Here is a 21,660-nt window from a genome sequence, read left to right as displayed (position 1 = left end):
AGGGAGCCAGAAATTGATTATTTTATACAGAGGTTCAATAAACACTACATATAGAACTGTCCTACTCATCCAAATGCATAGATGCAACCCAAGGAAGCAGCAATTGTTTAAACAACCCTGTGTGTCTGAGAGATTATTGGAGAGCTGAGAGATCACAAGGTTGACCACATATTCCCAGATGACTGAGAGACTGTACCAATGCATATGAGAAAACAAAGAGGGCCCAGAGGAAAGCAAAAGCTGAAAAACTTGAAGATAACCTCCACAGCAACAAAATCCATACTCAGGTCACACACAAATGCACCACCAAAGTATAAAAACTTATTGATTTAAGTCATTTGACCAAGAACTTACCAACTGTTGCCAAACCACTAAGTCACAACAAATAAGCATCACCCATGAGATGTCAAAGAAACTGAAATAATTAAATGAAATGAAAGCTGAGTATAAATTTCAGCAACTACATATACCAAACAAAGCACCACAGGTTAATAAGGAAATCACTTTAAAAAGCCAGTGACTGAGCTGGGGATGAATCTCCACAAATGATAACATGGATGAACCTGGAGGACACTATGCTGAGAAGTAACCACACAAAAAGACAAATACCGCACTATCGCACATATACCTGGAAACGAAAATAGTGCAACGCATTGATATAGAAAGTGGAATGGCACTTACCAGAAACTTGGAGAAGATGAACAGATGTGCAACGGCAAGATGTTGATGAAAGGGTATGAGTTCCAGCTAAGAAAGGAAAATTAGCTTTAGTGATCTTGTCTCTTCCATGGTGTGTTTGTGGGAGAGGCTATTTGTACTCATGTTACTGTCCTTGTGAGGCAGTAAACTTACTAGAGGAGCAGGTGCCAGAATGACTCATGAACTCAACACAAAACAAGCATTCCATGGAGCAGAAATGAAAAAAAAAATCGAATAAAAATAACACCAGAGAAATAAGGTACATCATTAAACACACAAATGTGCATGTAATGGAGTAGAAGAAGAGAATAATGACAAAGGAATAGAGGAAATAACGTCTGAAAAAAACCAAATTTGAAGAAAAATATTAATCTTAAAATCAGAACAAATGCTAAATCGGGTAAAAGAAGAGATCTACATACACACACATCATCAATCAAAAGACAAGGAAAAAAAATCCAGAAACATGTAGACAAAAGTGACACAGCAGGTACAAGGGGACTCCAATAAAAACCACACCAGGTGGGCCTGGGGGCACATGCCTGTAATCCCAGCACTCGGGAGGCTGAGGCAGAAGGATCATTGACAGATCGAGGCCAGCCTGGGCTACAAAGTGAGCTCAAGGCCAGCCTGAACTGCACAGTGAGACCCTGTCTCAAAAAGACCAAAAAAAAAAAAGAATCACACTTCACTCCCACAATAAGCAATGGAAACCAAAAGGCATTGGGAAAACTTCAATAAAGAGTTGAAGAAAAGGGAAAAATCAGGCAGGAGTCTTGTATCCAGACAGACTGCTTTTCAGAAATGAAGGTAACATGAAGCTCTAACATATTACCAGATTTATAAAAAACAAGAACATGGGTGTTTGTTTTAACAGAGACTCTTTAAAAATCCTCCAAGAAGTTCATTAAGCTGTAAGGAAGTAAAAATAACTAAAATTCAAATCCACACAAGGAAAACAAAGAACATCACCGAAGGTAGTTATGTAGATAATTCCAAAACACAGTGTAATTGCATAGCTCTTCAGTCTTCTCAGTGATTTATAAAGCTATGAAATAAAACATTATGTTTAACAATATTGATGAGTCTCTCCATATAAAATTATTATATCTTTGCCAATAAGGCCAAAAAGGCAATGTGAGGAAATAAATTTGCACTTAAATAAGAAAATATGAAATGGTAATGTAGATCCAAGTGTAGAAAAGAAGAAATGCAAAAAAGTATGGTAAGGCTAATATGACAATATTCACTTCTCCATTATATTATGAAAATAGATAGCATAATTAAAATGTATTTCTGAGTTTTTAACATATACACAATAATAGTGGTACAAAGTGGAGAGAGAAACAGTGGTATATAGGGTTGAAAATTTTTCTATGCAACAGTAGACATCAATTATTATATATCTGAAGTATATTCTGCTACAACTGATAATCTCTAAAGAAATGTAAAAAATACATTGCAAAGGTTCCATTAAGTAAACTAAAATGTTACCCTAAGAAATATTCTTTTAGTGCCCAAAAAGAAAATAAAGAAGGAAGAGGGCAAGGAAAACAGACATAAGACAAATGGAAACAAAATGACAGATGTTCTTCAAAAGATACAAATAAAAAATTATTATGAGTGGCTTAAGCAATGAAACAAAACTCAGAGAATATTTTAAAAGATTAAAACTGAATTGTAATTCTGTACTACATACTGGATACAAACTTTAGATTCAAATGTAGATATATTAAATAAGAGAGGGGAAACATATCATCCCACTGGCAACTTTAACAGAGGAGTAGCTAAATATCTGACAAAACAAATTTTTAAAAGTTCTCAAGTTGTGGAATGTTGTATATGACTATAATCCTAGCATTCCAGGAGGCTGAGCCAGAAGAATCACAAGTTCAAGACCAGCCTGGGCAATATAGTAACATATAGAGATCCTGTGTCTAAATAAAATCTAAAAATAAGAGTTGAATCAGTAGCTGAGTGAGAAGGCCTTGTCAAATGTTTTTTAGTTCTTGGCTCCAGTACTACAAAGGAAAAGAAAACAGGTTGCTAGAGATAAAATCAGATATTTTAAAACTACAAAATAGTTAAATATTCAGAAATATATAAACTTTATAAGTATACATATCCAAATTTATAAAAAGAAAAATCAATAGACTTTAACAATAAAGGTTACATATTTCATTCCTCAGCTCTCAATAATGACAAAAACAACTAAAGGATAGATCATTAAAGAAATGGAAAATTTGAATAATGCTACAACCTACTTAATCTAATAGATACATACAACATTATACCAAACTGTAGCAGAAGAATCCTTGTTCTGAGACACAACGTTTTATAAACTACTTCCAATAAATCTAAAACAGAGTTATATTGGAAATTAATCCTCAAGAGAAATTTGGTTATTACTATGTGTATAAATTAAAGAAGAAACTCTTAAAAAAGCAGTGGTCAGAGAAAATATGAAAATGAAATGTCATAATTTGAGAGAAAGGAAATGACGATAGCACAACAAAAAGTATTGCAACTAAAACACTGCTTAGGAGGAAATTTATAGATGTAAACATTTACATTTAAAAAGAAGTACTAAATGAAAAATCCTTAAAGATATACCTTAAAATACAGGATAAAAAAAGAAAGTATCTCTTCAAATAGTAGAAAACCAATAAAGTTCAAATTTCTTTCTTTGAGAAAATCAACAAGATCACTAATTCTCTAGTTAGACTGACCAAAGACAAGGAGCCAAAGACACCCACTTGAGAAGTCATTTTGTCCTGTGTGATGGTATTGCTTAAAGCCTAATTTTACGCTTTTCCATATTTCTTACACTGACAATGCTACTTCCATAATCAGAAAAAGTAATGTTATTCAAAAGTGAAGGATCTAGTCACAGGTAATAAGCACAGTATTTGTCACGGTTCATTTCTGATATTTATTTAATAAATATACATGAAACAGCTAATCAGGATGGAGCCCTTCCTGAGCTACTGGGAAGAAAGAATAGAAATAACAGGATTTCGACTTCTACCCTTGAGCACTCAATATGGCTAATCATTCCTAGCAACTAGGAGTGTGAGGACAAAATCAAAATCTATAACCAATGGATCCTGCAATACACAAATTATTCTTACAAATACCCAATTTAATTGATGGGCATAATTTAAAAAAACCAACAGAGAGGAATGGGCGGGGTGGAAGAGTTGTGAAAGCATTCACAGAGAAAGTCATACTTGATGCAGAGTAGGAGTTCGCTACTGGCAGGAAGAATCACATAAGACACACAGAAGCAGAAGGAAGCACAGATGATTGCTCTCTAGTGTGGTTCCAACCACACAGAGGTGCAAGAGGAGAACTGGAGAGGATGCTCGGGCCGGAAGGAAAGAAACCCTATTACCAAGCTGTGGGTTGTAGCTAATATTAAGAAACTTTGATGTAAAAAGAAGTGTGACACATTATAATTTGCTCTTCACAGGGTTAATTCTAGGGTTACCTACTATGGAAGGAATCAGTGCTGTTATTCTTTCATTCTTGCTTATGATTTTTTCGAAGCTCAAAAAACAAAGTTGTGATAATGAACTCCATGTGTTGTATTTCTCGAAGAATTTTCTTGTAAATGAATGTGTCAGATCCCCAAGAATATGACTAAAGTGACATTACAAATTAAGATTACCATATGTCACAAAGGAAGGAAATAATATACAAATCATGTAGAAGACTTCAGGGAAAGGAGAAATAGTTTAAAACAACACAGAGGCTTGAGGAATTTATGCTCTAACTCTATTTAACCATTACTATGAAATTTCTTTATGTGTTTGCATCATATAAACTAAATATTTTACCTACACACAGGTGATAATGTGAACTGTAATTTTTATTTATCTGCAATTTTTAGTTTAAATTTATTGAAAGGAATAAGAACCAGGAATCACATAGAATAATAATTAATATAAGAATAGCTCTTATTTGTTCAATGTCATATATCCTGCTTAAGGTGACCATGTAAGTTCTCATATAAACAAGGACACTTAGGATGGCAAAAGAGGACACTAACTGATGATGATAGAGTTATAAGCCCCAATATGATGAATTGATATACATACCAAGTCAAGCCAATTTTCAGCCACTCTTAAGAACACAGTCCGAACAAAGTTCTTTTTATGAACATGAGGTTCAGTTCTTTTTTGATGACAAAATATTGTTTGCTTTCCAAAGGAGAGATGAAACATTTACAAATGTTGCCCTAGATTGAGGCCCTCTTCTGCAGGCCCTGACATATGGCCGTAAGGATACTGGCTTGCACAAAGCTACCTGAGGGTCTAAAATCAGAAATGTACTTTACCCACATGATGTTAAGCCTGTGAGTACACTTGCCTCTTAGGAAAGCCTTTTACCCTAGAGTCTTTCAGCAGTTAAATGGAGTTGTGGTGAGAAATGCAGATTAGGCAGAAGAAAATTCAAACGAATACATCATCTTCCACAGTGTGAGATAGCATAATCTAGAGCAGAAATTTAGTCCACCAGTTATTTTCTGTCTGTAGAATTAGCTTCTGATGGAAAGTGTAGATTGATATAGAGGCAGGTGTTGAGTAGACAGTTTAATACTTTATAGTTTCATTTGCTCCTTATTATGGGAGGTGAAAAACCGATGCAGTAAATGTTGGAGGCATCACAACACCCACTTTCAAAGTATACTACAAAGCCATAGTAACAAAAATAGCATGGTATTGGTATAAAACCTGCCATATGGACCAATGGAACAGAATAGAGGAAACAGACAACTACATGCACAACTACAGCCATCTGATTCTGCACAAAGGAAGCAAAAACACATGTCGGGGAAAAACCAATCACCCTAACAAGTGGCGCTGGGAAAACCGCGTGTCTACTTGCAGAAGACTGCCATTTTCAAAAGGCAGTCCCTATTTGAAAATTGATCCCTTTTCTCACCCTGTGCGAATATTAATTTAAAAAGGATCAAAGATGGAACAAGTCCTGAAACTTTAAGACTCAAAAAAAAAAAAAAAAAAAAAAACAGGAGAAAACAACTCCAAGTCATGAGAACAGGCAAAGAGTTATTGAATAAGACTCCAATAGCACAGGAAATAATAGTAAGGATGAATACATGGGACTACATCAGATGAAAAAGTTACTGCACAACAAAGAAAACAGCTAACAGAATGAAGAGACAACCTACAGAACGGGTGCAAAATTTTGCCAGCTACCTTTCTGACAGGTTTAATATGTAGAATATATAAAAATTGCAAAAACTTAGCAGCAAATAACCAAATAGCCTGATCATTGAATGACAAATGTGCTCAACAAACACTTTTCAGAGGAAGGGTATATTACATTTAAGTATATGAAAGAAATATTTAGCCATTACAGAAATGAGGATGAAAGCTACATGTACAAATTCCCCATGAGAAATGCATGTACAGCAATAAATTTGAAAAAAATTGAGATTTTATCTCATCCCAGTTAGAATAACTATTATTGAGAATACAAAAGACAGTAAATACTCATGAGAATGTGGGGGAAAAGAAACTCTCTACACTTGCTGATGGGAATGTCAGCTAGTACAGATACTGTGAAAATCAGTAAGGAGCTTCCTCACTAGCAATAGAGCTGCAGTTTGATCCAGCTGTATCACTCTTCAGTATATTTCCAAAAGAATTAAAGACAGCATTCTGTACAGATACATGCATACCTATATTTATTATGGCACCATTCACAATAGCTAGACTTTGAAAGCAGCCTAGGTTCCAGACATAGTGTTATATACCGAAGTATTATTCAGCCATATTTAAGAACACAATCATATCATTTTCAGAAAAATAGATGGAACTGGATATCAGTATGTTTAGTGAAATAAGCCAGGCTCAGAACCTTAAATATCACATGTTCTGACTAACATTTGGCATCTAGGAAGACAAAAAGGGGAGATGAAAAGAAACTTGAAGGATGTTACAGTTTGCAGTAGGACCCCTCCGGAGGTGTGGGGCAGGAACAGCATAGTGATATCAGCCTCTGTGTGTGCACGTGCAGTTCTGAATAAACTCTGTAATAAATTATAACCAACCAGACTGTGAAATGTTAGTGTATGACCCTATAAGGCAGACAAAGGCACAAAAATTACATAAAAGTGTTCAATTACACCACGTCCAGCACTCATCCTTTACACACAAATCCCTTGAATCAGTGGTGGCTCCAATAAAGCTGCTTCCAGAGAAAAAGGCCACAGTGTCCCATCTCTACACAAAAATCCCACAGCATTTTCAGGAACGGGACCAGGGTAAGGGAGGAGAGAAGGGAGAGGGTGTAATGAAGGAAGGTAATAACCAAAAGCCGTATAAAGATGGAAAAATGTAACACATTATTCTGTGTAATAAACACACCTATATAATTTTTAAATCATGCATTGAAGGGAGGGAGATTTGTGAAGGCTGCACTAGGTCATGAATCCCTCAAGTCATAGTTCCATAACCCTAAAAGCAATTTCCCAACTTCTTGGAAACATGACTACAAACTCTCTTAGTATAAATGTTGAAAATATGTAACCTTCTTCTAGGTGAGTATAGTACCCTGAAAAATCAGAGGACTTCAGTATCACTAACGTAGATGAATACTCACATTGGCCCATCCACTGCTTGGATTGAAAAATATGATGAAATGCAGTGCACACATGCTAATACTCATCATTTTACAGCATGTGAGTCAGTGGTCATTTACGTTTATTGTTTGAATATTTTGAACACCTCAAAAAAAGAAAAAAGAAAACCTTGTACAACGATTCATGGATTGTGTAATATAGCAGGATGTCATAAATAGAAAGTACATAAAAGTAATTGACAGTCCATAGTACTTACAGTTCCACATATTAGTCCCAAACTACCATCTTGCTTCTTTTTCAAAATCATCAGTTTTATTTACATACTCATATAAGTATTAATTTTCTTTAAGCGTTTAGTTTGGGCTCGCTACTTCCCAAGCACTGTGCTAGGTATTGAGTATATAACTGTAAACCAGACACTTCTCGTTTCTACAAAACTAATCCTTCCTATCTAGTGAAAGAAGACATTGTTTTTATCAATAATGATAAATTAAAATTATGATAGTACTTAGAGGGAATAAAATGTATAAAGAAATTTGATTTGCTTAGAATTCAGAGGCAAGGGAGCTTTCTCTAGTGAAAGAGTCATTGAAACTGACATAAATGAAAACTAAAAACCAGCCAAATGGAAAGTTGGCCCTGAGGCGGGAAAGAATATTTTATTTAAGGAACTGAGATAATTGTAATAATAATATTATTATCCTAAATTTATCTGGTTCTTAAATGTGCCACATTTCCCACTTCACTTATTTCTGTTTCTTGACATTAGCTTCTGCCTTTTCTTGCCTGTTCAACCATTTATACAATGTGTTCCGGCTAATTGACTTCACTTTTCTATCAGATAACATGACTTGCTACAATATTCCTAAACCACTTTTATTTTCCAAAAGAACAGTGTTCCAGAGAGTGACTACTCCTAAAGTCCTCAAAGTGTAGCGGTAGATTTACAGCATCTAGGGTTTTTCTTCTTAAAAACAATTTGAAATATTATTTCAGCACTTCTTGGGTTTCTTTCTCCACCTTTCTACAAGTCTGGATCTTGATCTTCAGTTTGCATTGAAGAAAGCTTCAAGTCTCAAGTATCCAGCAACTGAAAACCTATTCTCAGCAGAATAAGTTTGAAAAATGTGAATCAAGTATTTGTGACAATGAAAATGAGTAGGAGGAATACGTGCACTCACATGTATACATGCCCACAAACACGACACACACACACTCACACACATGCACACAGACACACGCTAAGTAGCCAGAGTCTACTGGCAATTTAATCTTAGACTTTCCAGTTTCCAGAGCTGTGAAGTTTGTTGTTTGTACATTTCCCTGTCTATGGTATTTTGTTATAGCAGCGCAAACTAAGACAGAAACTTTGCTGATATGCTTGTATAGGTAAAGCCCTCCTGATTGTATATTACAAATGCTTCTTCGATGTCTACCTTCCCAGCTAAATTGTAAGTGACTTATATAATGAATGAATAAGTGTTAAGAAATTAATGAGAAGAAAATGAAATCAGGTCTGGCCAAGCGTGTGGCAGCCATGGTACCCACAGTGGGTGCCATGCTGTGGGAGCTGGGCCCGTTGCTCGCCTTTTGGCTCCGGCTGGCCTCTACCTTCCTGCTGAACCTGCTGCTGCAGCTCACGCCCCCTTCCCTGCTCCTGGGCTGCGAGCTCTTCCAGGACCTTATCCGCCCAAGCTGAAGGGGCCGGCCACCTGCCGCGCCTTTGGCCTCAAGAGGTAGTGAGCTAGCACTTTCTGCCTTCTTGGTACTCCTATTGCTGTGGCTTCACACCTGGCGCAGACTCTTCGAGTGCTTCTTCATCAGGGTCTTCTCCAATGCCATGATTCACATTGTGCCGGACTGTTTCGGCCTTGTCTACTATGTCCTCCTCTGCCTAACTGTGCTAAGCCAAGTGCCCATGGATGGCTGCAGTGTGTATGGAATAGGGAAAAATCCATTGATGCAAGCACGGTGGTTCCACATCCTTGGGGTGATGATGTTTATCTGGTCATTTGTCCACCAGTATAAGTGCCATGTCATTCTCGGCAACCTCAGGAAAAATAAAGCAGGAATTGTCATTCACTGCAACCACAGGATCCCTTTTGGAGACTGGTTTGAACACGTTTCTTCCCCTAATTACTTAGCGGAGCTGACGATCTACATTTCCATGGCTGTCACTTTTGGTTTCCACAGTTTAACTTGGTGGCTGGTAGTGACACATGTATTCTCCAACCAGGCTCTTTCTGCTTTCCTCAACCACAGATTCTACCAAAGCAAACCCGTCTCCTACCCAAAGCATAGGAAAGCTTTCCTCCCTTTTTTGTTTTAAGATAACCTCAGTCAAAAAGAATGCCGGCTAGATGACAGTGTGAAGTCGGAGACTAAAGTGCAATTTCTGCAGGACTGGCTGAAATTCTCTGTTCTACTCTTACATCAAAAAGAATTTTATCACATAAGCAGAACAAGGCCCCTCCAGAAGATGACTCTTCAGAATGTCTTCAAAGAAGAAATGCTTCTGGCAGACCTGTGGTTCACTGTCTGCTTTCTGCAATACCTTATAAAGCCAGCCAAGTGACCACAAGTAGATAAGCCTTCTCCAGCCTGCCTCACAAGGACACTAACCATTACTACAAACAGCCTCGCCCACAAACATGCACCACGGAAGAGACAAGATCACCTGGGATTGCTTGTTAGGGATAATGAGGGATGTAGTAGGAGCTCGATAAATATTTGTTACATTTCCATAAAATCAAACTGGCCTTTGAAAATAACATTAAGCTGCGTGTGACGGTGCATGCCTGTAATCTCAGCACTCGGGAGGCTGAGGTAGGAGGATTGGTACAAGTTCAAGGCCAGCCTGGGATACAAAGTGAGTTCAAAGCCAGCCTGAACTGCATAGTGAGACCCTGACTCAGAAGGACCAAAAAAGAAAGAGAGAAAATAACACTAATATGTAACTTTACACCAGTGGTATCAAGAAAACAGTGTTTTTTTGAATTAGTGTATACTTTCCCATGCTACCCCATATTCCCATACTTGCCAGTATTACCACAGTATTATTCATACTTCCAGTAATGTAACAATTACAAGCCATTTCCACTCATCTTTACCACAAGTCATAGTCTAATGGGAAATTTTGAAAGCTCTTTAATTTCCTGTTGACATTCCTTTCAAGAGACTACTTCAAAAGTGAAAGGTTCAGAACATAAAATATTTTTGTACTTATGCATACAAATCCTTTTTTAATGCCCTGGATCAGTACTGAAGCCTCATTCATCAGTAATTATTCAAATTGGAGTGGTGTCTGCTGGAGTGGATTTCACCTAGCAGAATGAAATTGAGGATATCGAAGAGTAAAGTTTACACTTAAAGAAGCTTAGTTTAAAACATACCCATGAGTATGTCAAAGGGAAATAAATGTATAGTATTAAAGAAAAACTAAAAGTTGAAAAAAAACACGAGAGCCTGAGCAACTGTAAAACCTGCACGTGCATATAATGTATGATCTTCTGCCCTACTGGCTGAGGTATCACCTCCTTTTATGCAGATATCATATTATAGTCTACTAAGTAGCAAGGTTTTGCACCTGTACCTTGCCTTGGGCAACAGAACCTCAATTAACCAGACATGTCAAGTGCAGTTTTAAAAATGCGTTCTTCCCCCTCCATCCCCGGAGTTATGAAGTAAGGCTGGTAAATGGAGATTCGTGTGTGCATGCACACAATTTTTTTTCCAGTGCTGGGGATGGAATCCAGGGCCTTGTACATGCTAGGCAAGTGCTGTGCCACTGAGTTACACCCCTAGCCCTTTGAATATAGCTAAATGCATGCATAGAAAAACATATCCTGAAGTTCTTACATTAGTTATTATGTAGCATTTTGTCTCCCTACAGTCAAATACAACTTACGTAAGAGTACTCCATTGTTTGATCTGTTCAAATAAAAAAATTTCATTTAAAAAAAAAGAAAATGAAATCATAGTTCTGAGGGCCTTCACTTTTTGAAATAATTTCCAAAATTTCCACCTTGGTGTAATGACACCTCTTAATTCATTCAATTTCAAAAGCCTCTGGGGGGGCTGGGGATTTAGCTCAGAGGCACAGCACCTGCCTGGCAAGCGCAAGGTCGTGAGTTCGATTCCCGGTACCAGAAAAAAAAAAAAAAAAGCAAAAGCCTCTGGGCTAATTCTCTACTGGAAAGGTTCATGACACACTGTAAGATGACTGGACACTTATGCCTTTTGGTGTCAATTCATCAAATCTCTTCTTTGTGCTGGGAGCACAGCACTGAACAAGAGGACGGGATGGTGCACACAATACACCTGGACAAACTTTGTCACAGGAGCGCCCAAATAAGTCCCAAATATGTACTCAGCTAACTGAAAGTATCTGAAAGTAGCTCCACATTCTAAGACAAACCTGTGGCTAAGAATAGAGAGCTAGACGTTAAGGTCATTAACCTAGCATGTTATCAAGTTCATAAATTTCTCATCTGGCCCAGAAAGCTTTCAGAACAGTTAATGCATGAAGAAATTTTTTTCCTGGTAATCTTGTACAAAATAAGAATTCAATTTACCAGTACCTTTGATTCTATCCCCAGAGTTACTCAGAGCTTGTGTGCTTTGATATTTTAAATAAAAAATGGGAACAGGGGTCTCAAAAATCAAACTTTTACCTTCAAACCTTTTCAGGTTCTTTCAATAATAAATTTCCAGTAAGCAATCTTTATCTATTTCTATGACCAGACACCACCAGCATTATATTAAACTGGAGCAATAAAATAATACTAAAAACAGCCAAAGAAGATCCTAGGCTCATTTTAAATAATGCCTCTTGTGCCACACTGTGTTCTGCCATGCTTTCTTGCTCTCTGAACACATTGGCTGCTAGTTGAGGTTAAGGAGAGGAATGGTTTTCAAGAGATCATTAAGTTGTGGTAAACATTCACAGCTTTCTCCTGCTCCTCTCCATTCATCTGCTCAAGCTGTTTATTTGTTTTTCATGCCTCTGGGGGGCAAGCAACATGTCCTTGGTTAACAGTTCGGATCATCACTGCCCAGGAATGAAACTTTTCAGCACAGAACGACTTCAGTGGTGCAACTGAAAAATACAGAAAAAGGGAAAGAGACAGAAATCTAACATTATCTCATGATAGGAAATCATTTATATGAAATCACAGTCTTGAACAAAATTGCAAGGCAATTTTCCTCTTGTTAAAATTTTTAAAATCATAAGTTGGTGCAAATGCAATTTTAACAATATTATAAAACCATACACATGGAAATCCACAGAATTAGACAGTATAAAATACTCAATTCCTTGGCAAAATGCCTTAAAATCCAACAACTTTTACTTTCTAAATATACAAGTTGGACTAATGAATAAAATTCAAACACTATTATTGACCTTATGTATTTTATCCTTAAATTTTAAATACTATCTATTTAACAAGGAACAAGTAAAGTGTGTGTATGGGTGTTTCATATACACCTTGCACATATATGTGTGTGGATATTCATATTTAAAAATATCTGGTAAATTGTTCTAGTTGCAAAGAAGAATATTTATCTGTGACTTCCAATTCAAATATTGGAATATTGTACAGTTTCAAATCTGTTATTTTTAATTAAGGACACATTTATGAGAGTTATTTCTGCTTTTTATTCTTTACAGTCATACCTCTTGAGTACTATGGATGCTCTGCATTTTTATAGGGCAGAGTATTCTAAAATGGAAGTCGCAATTATCATTTCATCATTGTTTTAGATAATACTGCCAAAAGACACAAAATCTGAGAACCTTTCAGATGTCAGTGACTTTCTATATAGGGCAACATTATTTTAGTGGTGAAATGGAATAAAATGACATTCAGCTTCAGATCATGAGGCAAGCAGACCTGGGCTGGGAAAGGGTAGTGCTAACCATTGTACCAGCCCACTTTTTTGAGCTAGTGTGTGTTGGTGGGTGTTCTGTCACTGAGAAAAGATTGATCTTTAAATCTTTTGAATTATTCATTTGTATTTATAGAATACATACAATTTAGGAGGTTCTTGAATGATGTGTTTATATATGATAGCTCATGAGTGCTCTGCAATATCATACTTGCCTAGCAGGAAAATGTGTTCTAATTTCTAAAAGTCAACTAAGTTGATATAGATACTATAAATTTTCTTGTTACTTGACAGTGTAGATTCTGTCATTTCCTATATAAAAATTATTGTTTCTCTTGTTATTGTTAAATAGCTATATCAGAATGGGAAACAAATCTCAGGCTTTCAATTAGACAGCATCTAAGTTCCTGTCCTGGCTCTTCCTGAGGAAACTGTGCCCACTTTCCCCAATTCTAAAGTGCACACAAGTAGAAGAAGGACTATGGTTCACAGGAAGTGGGCCAGGGAGATGCGAGGAGAGGGGAGAGACAATAAAGGAGGATGACCAGAAATAACCCACATTGCATGCATTTATGAGTATAGCACAGTGAATCCCATCAGTTTGTTCAATTCTTGTGTTAATAATTACTGATGGAGATCATTATGCAACAGGCCTGAGCAGGATTTAAATTAACCAACGGACTTTCCATGTGTACTTGTGAGTCTGCCCAAGGCCTAATCTCCTTGTCTAGAGATGGGTGGTGGACTCACAGTAAGTGAGTCACTGATCCTTACTAAGGCCTGTAATGGCGGATGAAGCTGGAAAGCCTCAAAGGATAAGACAAGATCACAGCCTAGGACACCTGGGTCTGATCTCAACTAGATAAAGACTAGCCTCAAGCATCTCACTCTTGTGAGAATCTACCTTACCAAGTAAGGTATTACATTAATACCTACTTGAGTACTCTCCTCCCTTCTTTTGATAACTAAAGAAATATGGGTCACCCACAGAAGGTCTTGGTTTTAGCCCTGAGAGAATCTTGAACTCTCTGAGAAGGTTTTTATTCTCCTGGAGCCCTGAAATCATTCCATTTGCCTCTTTTTCACCATACACTCATTTGGGAAAATGCAGACCTGATCAGCCCACAGTAACTGAAGGGTGTTACTTACCTGATAAATTACAATAAAAAAGAAAGTGAAAAGATAAAAAACAGAAATGAAAAAAAAGAAGCCATAAATAAAGTGAAGACAATTATGAACTACGTAGATCAATTGGCCCAGAAAACCTCAACTTTTTATGACTGCTTTATTGACATATGATTATTATTAAAATTGTCATTTTAGGTGCATACAATTTGATAAATTTTGAGAAAGCCCTGGCTCATAAACTGGTGTAGTAGAAATCTCAAGAGAGGGCAACCTCCAAGTTAAATATACTTAGGATCAACTTGAATTCTTAGCAATGCTCTACCTTCTGTCTTACTTTGGGGCTCCTTCCTTCAGGCTCAGGACAATATGTCACCAATAAGTCAAGGCTCCATATCCAGACAAGTCAACATTCAAAGCAAGACAGAGAGGTACCATCTCTCATAAAGTCTCTTTTCAATGATAATAGATCCCAAAAGACTTCCTAGCCAGAAGATTCTCCTTGAGTCTCATTGGCCAGAACTGGGTCAGAGTTCCACTCCTCATTATTATTGGCAGGGGAGCTTTAGACCATTACAATGTAATTCTAATTAGCTGGCCATTTTCTACCATATTACATGAAAGGGACAGTAGATAACTGAACAAACTGGGAATACTTTCTGCAAACAAGAAAGAAAAGATTGGAAGATGGTTGAAAAAAACAATGAATACAAAGCACATCAAGGGGTAGTAGGTGAATACTGCTTACAATAAGGGTCACGAATAAGACACAGAACAAATATATTTTGACTATTCTAGCTTAATATCTTTATGACGTAAACTCCATACCAGAAATTGAAAGACTTTTGTAAAGGAACAAAATAGATTTAAAACTTTGAGGAGTATATGTAGTTCTTTTTTTTGTCCCAAACTCTTTACTTTCTTTTTCAACACTTTAAACATATCAAAACCCTTCTTATCTCACAGGAGAAAGACGGGCCACAGAAGACTTGTTAATCTGGACCTTAAAATAATTTCTCTGCAGATTTACTGTGCCTCCATCCTTCTCTCTGTGAAATGGGGATCATAGAACAGTTTTCTGTAGAGTGATGTGGGGAGGATTAAAAAGTGGACATAGCGAAAAACAGCCACTTAGATTACTAATATCACTAAAGAACTTACCATGCGTCAGTATTATTTCCAAGTAGTTTTTGTTTTAAGATACCACACATGCATGTATCAACAAGCATATGCAAAGAGAAAACACACTCATAACTTCAACTGAATATACTATGTGGTTAAGAACAATGCATGCTATATGTATATATGAAAATGCCACAATGAAGCCCATTAATTAGTAAAATTAGTATGCATTAATATCCAATAACTAAAATAAATATTAAAGTAGCTAATAACAAATTTTGTGGATTTGTAGATGAATAATCAGCACCTATAGGCAAGGTCAAGTGAAGGTCAGATAACCACAACAGAAGGGCCTGAGCTCATGGGTAAGGCAGATTGGCTGCAATCCTGAGTCCAGCAGTTGGTAGTTGTGACCTTGGAAAAATTATCTCACCTTCCTGTGTTTGACTTTCATCATCCACTAAAATTAAATGGTAATGATACCTACCCCATAGGAGTGATCTGCGTGCTCAAAATGTGTGTCAAGATACTAGCACGTAAGAGCTCAACAAATAGCAGTTGCTATCGCTTTTCATCCCCTTTTTAGTTATATTAAATACCTCTGAGGTTGTGCCTCCAAAATAGTCATGCCAGTATGTGAGGGGGAAATTTTGACTATTATTTTGATGGGGGATTACCAAGCCAATGACTCAGAGAATGAATGTATGTACAAAAACAAGAATTGACTGGTTAATTAATCCTAAATTGTTGATCCAATAGCTCTGGGTGCACATGTAACTTGATTATGATTTCTTTCAGTTATGTACTGTCTTTCTTAATATATCTGACAGGAAAGTGATTGAATTTTAATTATTCAATTTTAAAGTTTATGCCTAAGGACTTCTAAGCTTCAATTTAGCTCTTTCAGTGAGGTTACTGGGCATTCTCACACTGACTAGACTTAAGCTATCAAATTTCATATTCTCATCCAAGGTGCCTGCTAATATAGACACTAATCTGGAGCAAATCCTCAGTTTCTAAAAAAAGCCACTCAGGTCTTGGAGAAGAAATCATTATCATAATTTGGAAGAGGGTCAATCAATTTCCAAAAAGGCTGAAATTTATAGTTATGATTTTATTTCAAGGATCAAATTTGAGCTTAACAGAGTACAAACTATCTTTAGTAAAACACCTACCATACACTACATAGTTGGGAAAACTGAGGCACAAACAACCTTGTAACTTGTCCAAAGTGGTAAAATGAATAAATTTGTTAAGTAAAAGCAAGTCAACTGGCCATATCCAAAATTATCCATTCAATCTTTTTGCTGAGATAAATAATAATTAAATTGTAACTCTTCACATTCTCAAAGAGAAAATCCTTAAGGAAAAACCCAATTCTACCATTGTGGTCATATTTTTTTGTGTTGTTTAAAAGCTTTTTTTCTGTCTATGGCCTCTGGTCTCCTAAAAGAGAGAGGAGAGAGAGAGAGAGAATGAGAGAGTGAGAGAGAGAATGAGGAAGAGAGTGAGAGAGAGAGGAAAAAAGAGAGGAGAAGGAAGAGGAAAAGGAAAAAAGAGGAGGAGGAGGAGAAGAAGAAGGGGGAGGAAGAGGGAGAGGAAGAGAAAGGAGCCAGACAGAGAGAGACAACTGATGTTGCAAGCTTAGAAAAAAATTATAAGAAATCCACTCCCCACAGTTCACCCAGAAATGCATCAGAACAAACAAGCAGGGCTGTTGGATATGGCCGCCCACAGGATGGAGTTCCCCAGCGAGCTCACACCTGCCAGGTTGATCCAGACTGCCTACATCTATGGCTTTAATTCTGCTTAGCTCTCAAGAGGAATAACTGACGTTGACTACATTACCAGCATTAGCTACTTCAGGAAAAATCCATATTCCCTTGTAGTCTGTAGCTTCCTAGAGCCCAAGGACCCTGTCTGCTCTCCTCAGTTCTATACCCCAAATGGCTACCTCCATGTTTGACATATGTTACATGCTTGATACACATTTCCTGAATGGATAAGGATTTGAAATCTTTGTGGAAAGTACATGAGGTTTTAACTCTTGGTTATGAGAATGAGCTAGAGATCTGGGAGCACCAAAGTCAACCAATTTGAATACACAAGCCTCAGTTCCTTTGAACTTTGGGAAGTAAACTGTCACGAAATCTCACTTGACTAGTGCCCCAGTGGGGGTAGAATTGTCCTATATTAAATGATGTGATGTTCCACAAACTGACCCGTTTATTATTCGAAGCTGTAAATGGATGTAAGGGCGGCACAGTAGCTCTCAACTGCCAGTATTCAACAGATATTATCTCAGATGCACAGATCTATGTTAGCCAAAGTCACACCTCCATTTGTGGATAGCCTGTATCCAGTGAATAATTACTATGGCAATATAAAAGCCCAGAAACCTTGTCAAGACAAATAAAATTCTAAAAGGCTGTCCTAGCTTCGAAATGGCATGTGACCATGGCTAAGGCCTTTGTTCAGACTCTCAAAAATCAGCTTCTCTGTGTCCAGTTCTGTTTCTCTCTTTTTCCACTGCTACCGATTCCAAAGACATTCCTTATTGAACATTCCACATTCTCATGTTTGTCCACTAACTGCTTCCTGGAGAACCTAATCTACCACAGATACCACTGTATCCACCTTTGTACTGTCATACATTCCTCATGCGGGAAGTCTCTAGCCTAGCACTCCAAGACTTTCCCTGTCCAAGACTTGAGGGTCAGATAAGCTTGCCAATCAGGTATGTGTGTAGCTAATCACAAAGGTACAAAGAGGAGGAAGGAAGTTTCTACTTTTCCTAGTTAGACCTGAGAAATGTGGGGTGAGTGTGTTCCTTCCCTAGATACTGATAGAGGTATTTCTCTAAAATATGCCTAAGGAGACTGGAGTTGAATAGGACCAGCACAGCACCCTATAGGACCAAGGAAGCACAACATCCTTTTGAGTTCCCAAGTACTTTGGTAGAAATAATTATGAATTTGGCAAAGTTCACAATACGCCATGCTTCTCTTAGTTTAATAGTAATGCTTCCATTATGTAAAATTCAGTAAAATTAGCTCTTCCAGAAGGTGAATATTGTTTTCCTCTGTGACTTTTCACACACTCAGACATGTATCTGAAGTGTGGCGTAAGATCAACATTGGGCTGCTGGTAGACTTCGTTATACTATGAGTGTACAACACAAGCAATCTGACTGTTCAGTTATTGCACCTTACTCATACTGAATATTTTGCATGCCATCCTTACCTAATATATGTGGCTTTCCGGTCTATGGTGTTATACAGTACGCTGTTGTATTGATAACTGTTAATTCTGGTTCTCTTAGAGTTTTCTTTCCCTTTTTCCCTTTGTGCTTCTGCACTTATTCCTTTCTTCTTACTTTATCCCTCCATCTCCCTACCTCCAGCACTTTTACCCATCCCCTCTCTCCTTCTTCCATTCTTTGTGTTTTATTATGTTTATCTAATTTTACAAAGCTGTTATAGGTCCAGTTTGAAGTAAGCAGATGGCTTGAATGTACTGATGTATGCCTGATAAAGAGCCGAATATTGGTTTTGGATAATTTTGTTTTAATGAATCTAAAAGCCTTGAACAGTTAATCCATATGGTTTTGCTTATTTTTTGTACTGTAGTATTTTGGCTAGATTCCTGTCCAATGAGCTTAAACACATTGAACCTTCAAGACTTCTCATGTCCTAGATGAGTTCCGAGTACATTTTAAATGAGGTATAATTTAAATTTTGAACAGGAGGATTTAAAATTTGTAAGATTTTCAAAAAAACAATAACAATTTCTCAAATACTCATTATACACTTGGCATTGTGCTGCGAGCTTTTCAAATATTAGCCTAATTAAACATGAGAACAATCCAATGACACATGTACTATCATTTTTTATTTATCACAGATGTTGAAAATGAAGCTTGTTTAGGTTATGTATGATGCAAAACTCATACAGCTATTAAGAGATGAGGCCAAGACTTGAACCCACTAAGTCTGTAAATAAACAAACAAAACAAAATAAAACGAGTATCTTATCCATAATCTTCCAATTTTTTGTCGGAGCATAATCTTAAGGAATCTAGTATGTATGGCTATGTGTTCATTTCAGTAAGATATTGGTCAGTCATGATGTTTTATATCCTGGGCAGCTGTACGCATTGTGTGTGTACATACACATACATGCACAAGCATAATCTACAGCACAAAGTAATGCATACAATTATAGAGACTACTATGTCAAAGAATGCCTTCATTTTCTTGCCAGATTGATTTTTTTTTTTTTTGTACCAAGAATTGAACTCAGGACCTTGCGCTTGCCAGGTAGGCACTGTGCCACTGAGCTATATTGCCAACCTGTTGTATTTTTTTTTATATTCCCATACTTTCTTCCCATTGATTAAGTAAGGAAGTATTCCTTTACAATAAGCTATAGGTCATACATAGCTTCTCTTTTCCCTACTAGGCTGTGAAATTTTCTAAATCTACTTAGCTCATCATGGGACGCCCAGCTTTTATCATCATGGTTATTTCCTATTGGTCACTAAATATAGAAAGAACAACAAGGAGACAAACAAGAGAGTTACAAACTCTTATTAAGGAGTTACAGAGCATTTAAAAGACAATAGGCTGTAACTAGGAATGTACTGAGTATCTAAAAGTAGAAACACAGGCACAAAAATATATTATTTCTAAAGCCCAAACAATGTGAAAACTTCTGAGTGATGAAACCCAGGGTTCATGGTATATGGTACTATGAGGCTGGGACAGCATGACAAATCTGAAAGGGTTGTTGGGTCCTTGATGTAGAAGGCATTCACAGTGTTGTTGAGGAAATGAATTTATTTTATTGTATGTTTGATGGGGAGAAGGGGAAGGATTTTACAGATTGTATAATAGGTATTTATAAAGCTTACTTCAACAAGTGTCTGGGCTGCGACACGGGGCAGTAATGCAGGTGAGCAAAGGCGATGGTGGTCACTGAATACATGGAGGAAAGTAAGTGCATTTGGAATTTAAAAGAATGAGAGAGGTGCAATTGGCAAAATATCAGGAAAATAGATTGAACCTGAAGAAAAGTTACAGGAAAATGCTCAGAAAAAGGAACACAAAAAAAATACATGCTTGGGAACGAGCCAATGAGTTTGATTTAGTATGTCCCATGATTTTTATAGATGCACCATTTTCTTTACCATAGTTGAAACACAAAAACTATACAGTGCTACAGAAGACCACAGATATAGTCAAACAACTCTCCTGACTTTTATGTGCTATTCATGGAAATGAAATTTGTTGGGATTGAGTTAGTGTTTTTAATGATATTTCCTGAACACAATCATCTACCTAGATCATTTCACTTCCTCAAAAAAATTCCCTTATAATTTATTTTGTGCTCTGTCATGGAAGTTCATTCTCTATTATGGTTCCTTATAATTCATATGCATGGTTTCCTAATTTCATATAATGTTAAATTACTTATTGGCAGCATGTTGTATTACGTTAAACCATTTTTCAATCACAGAAACTTGAAAAATTATAAACAATGAAGCTTAATTCTTTTCCCTTTGTAGTTGCTCTGTTTTCAGTTGCTTTTAAAAGCCTCTTCTCTTTCTTATTGTTATTTAAAACTACATTTTCTCACAAACCAGCTACCTTCTGCGTCCTGCCAAGTATGTTGCGTACCAAAGCACCCCAGCTATAAAACAGTACAGAATGGCAGAGCCTACATTGAGAGGACAGGTAAGCCTTATTTAATGACACTTAAAATGAGAAAACAGGAGATATAGAAATACTCTTTGCACAATTCTATTTGGGTGCAGACCCTTTGGTTTTCAGAATGAGCTTTCAAGATTACATGGGATAGGTTTTCCATAGCATGGATATTGTCTCTGTTACAACCAGACATGATCTTTCCTTGCCAAGAGGAGATCTGCTCTAAAACTTCAAAGTAAGAAAAATGACAGCACACTGGGAAAGGAAAAAAAAAAAACTAGGCTTAATTGGGAGTAAGTGAAGCTAAGAGCAGAACTGGGATGAATTTGCCTCTGCAGCTAGTCACTGTTATGGTTACAGCATTCAGACAAATCATTCAAGGGGGCATGATTAACTCAGTCTAGAGCAAGCAGTGGTAATTGCTAATAGGACAGGTAAGATGGCTGGGACATGGAAGTAGGCTTTTGGAATGTCATGTTGCTGTGAATCTAAACAGTGACAGTAGCA

The 21,660-nt window shown here is 36.9% G+C and overlaps 1 protein-coding gene across 1 annotated transcript; it reads left to right on the top strand.

Annotated features, from left to right (window-relative positions):
* The first annotated feature begins 720 nt into the window (after positions 1-720).
* LOC102022229 (polyprenol reductase-like) lies at positions 721-9,638 on the top strand. Its single transcript, XM_005410906.1, has 2 exons — positions 721-734; positions 9,011-9,638. Exons 1-2 carry the CDS (start codon positions 721-723, stop codon positions 9,636-9,638), a joined length of 642 nt encoding a protein of 213 aa, XP_005410963.1.
* The last annotated feature ends 12,022 nt before the right edge of the window (positions 9,639-21,660 follow it).

Source organism: Chinchilla lanigera, unplaced genomic scaffold (genome assembly GCF_000276665.1).
Source record: "Chinchilla lanigera isolate Chin_1 unplaced genomic scaffold, ChiLan1.0 scaffold00138, whole genome shotgun sequence".
NCBI classification, from domain to species: Eukaryota; Metazoa; Chordata; class Mammalia; order Rodentia; family Chinchillidae; genus Chinchilla; species Chinchilla lanigera.
Note: the sequence above shows the minus strand (reverse complement) of the source record. Positions and strands in the feature narration are given on the sequence as shown.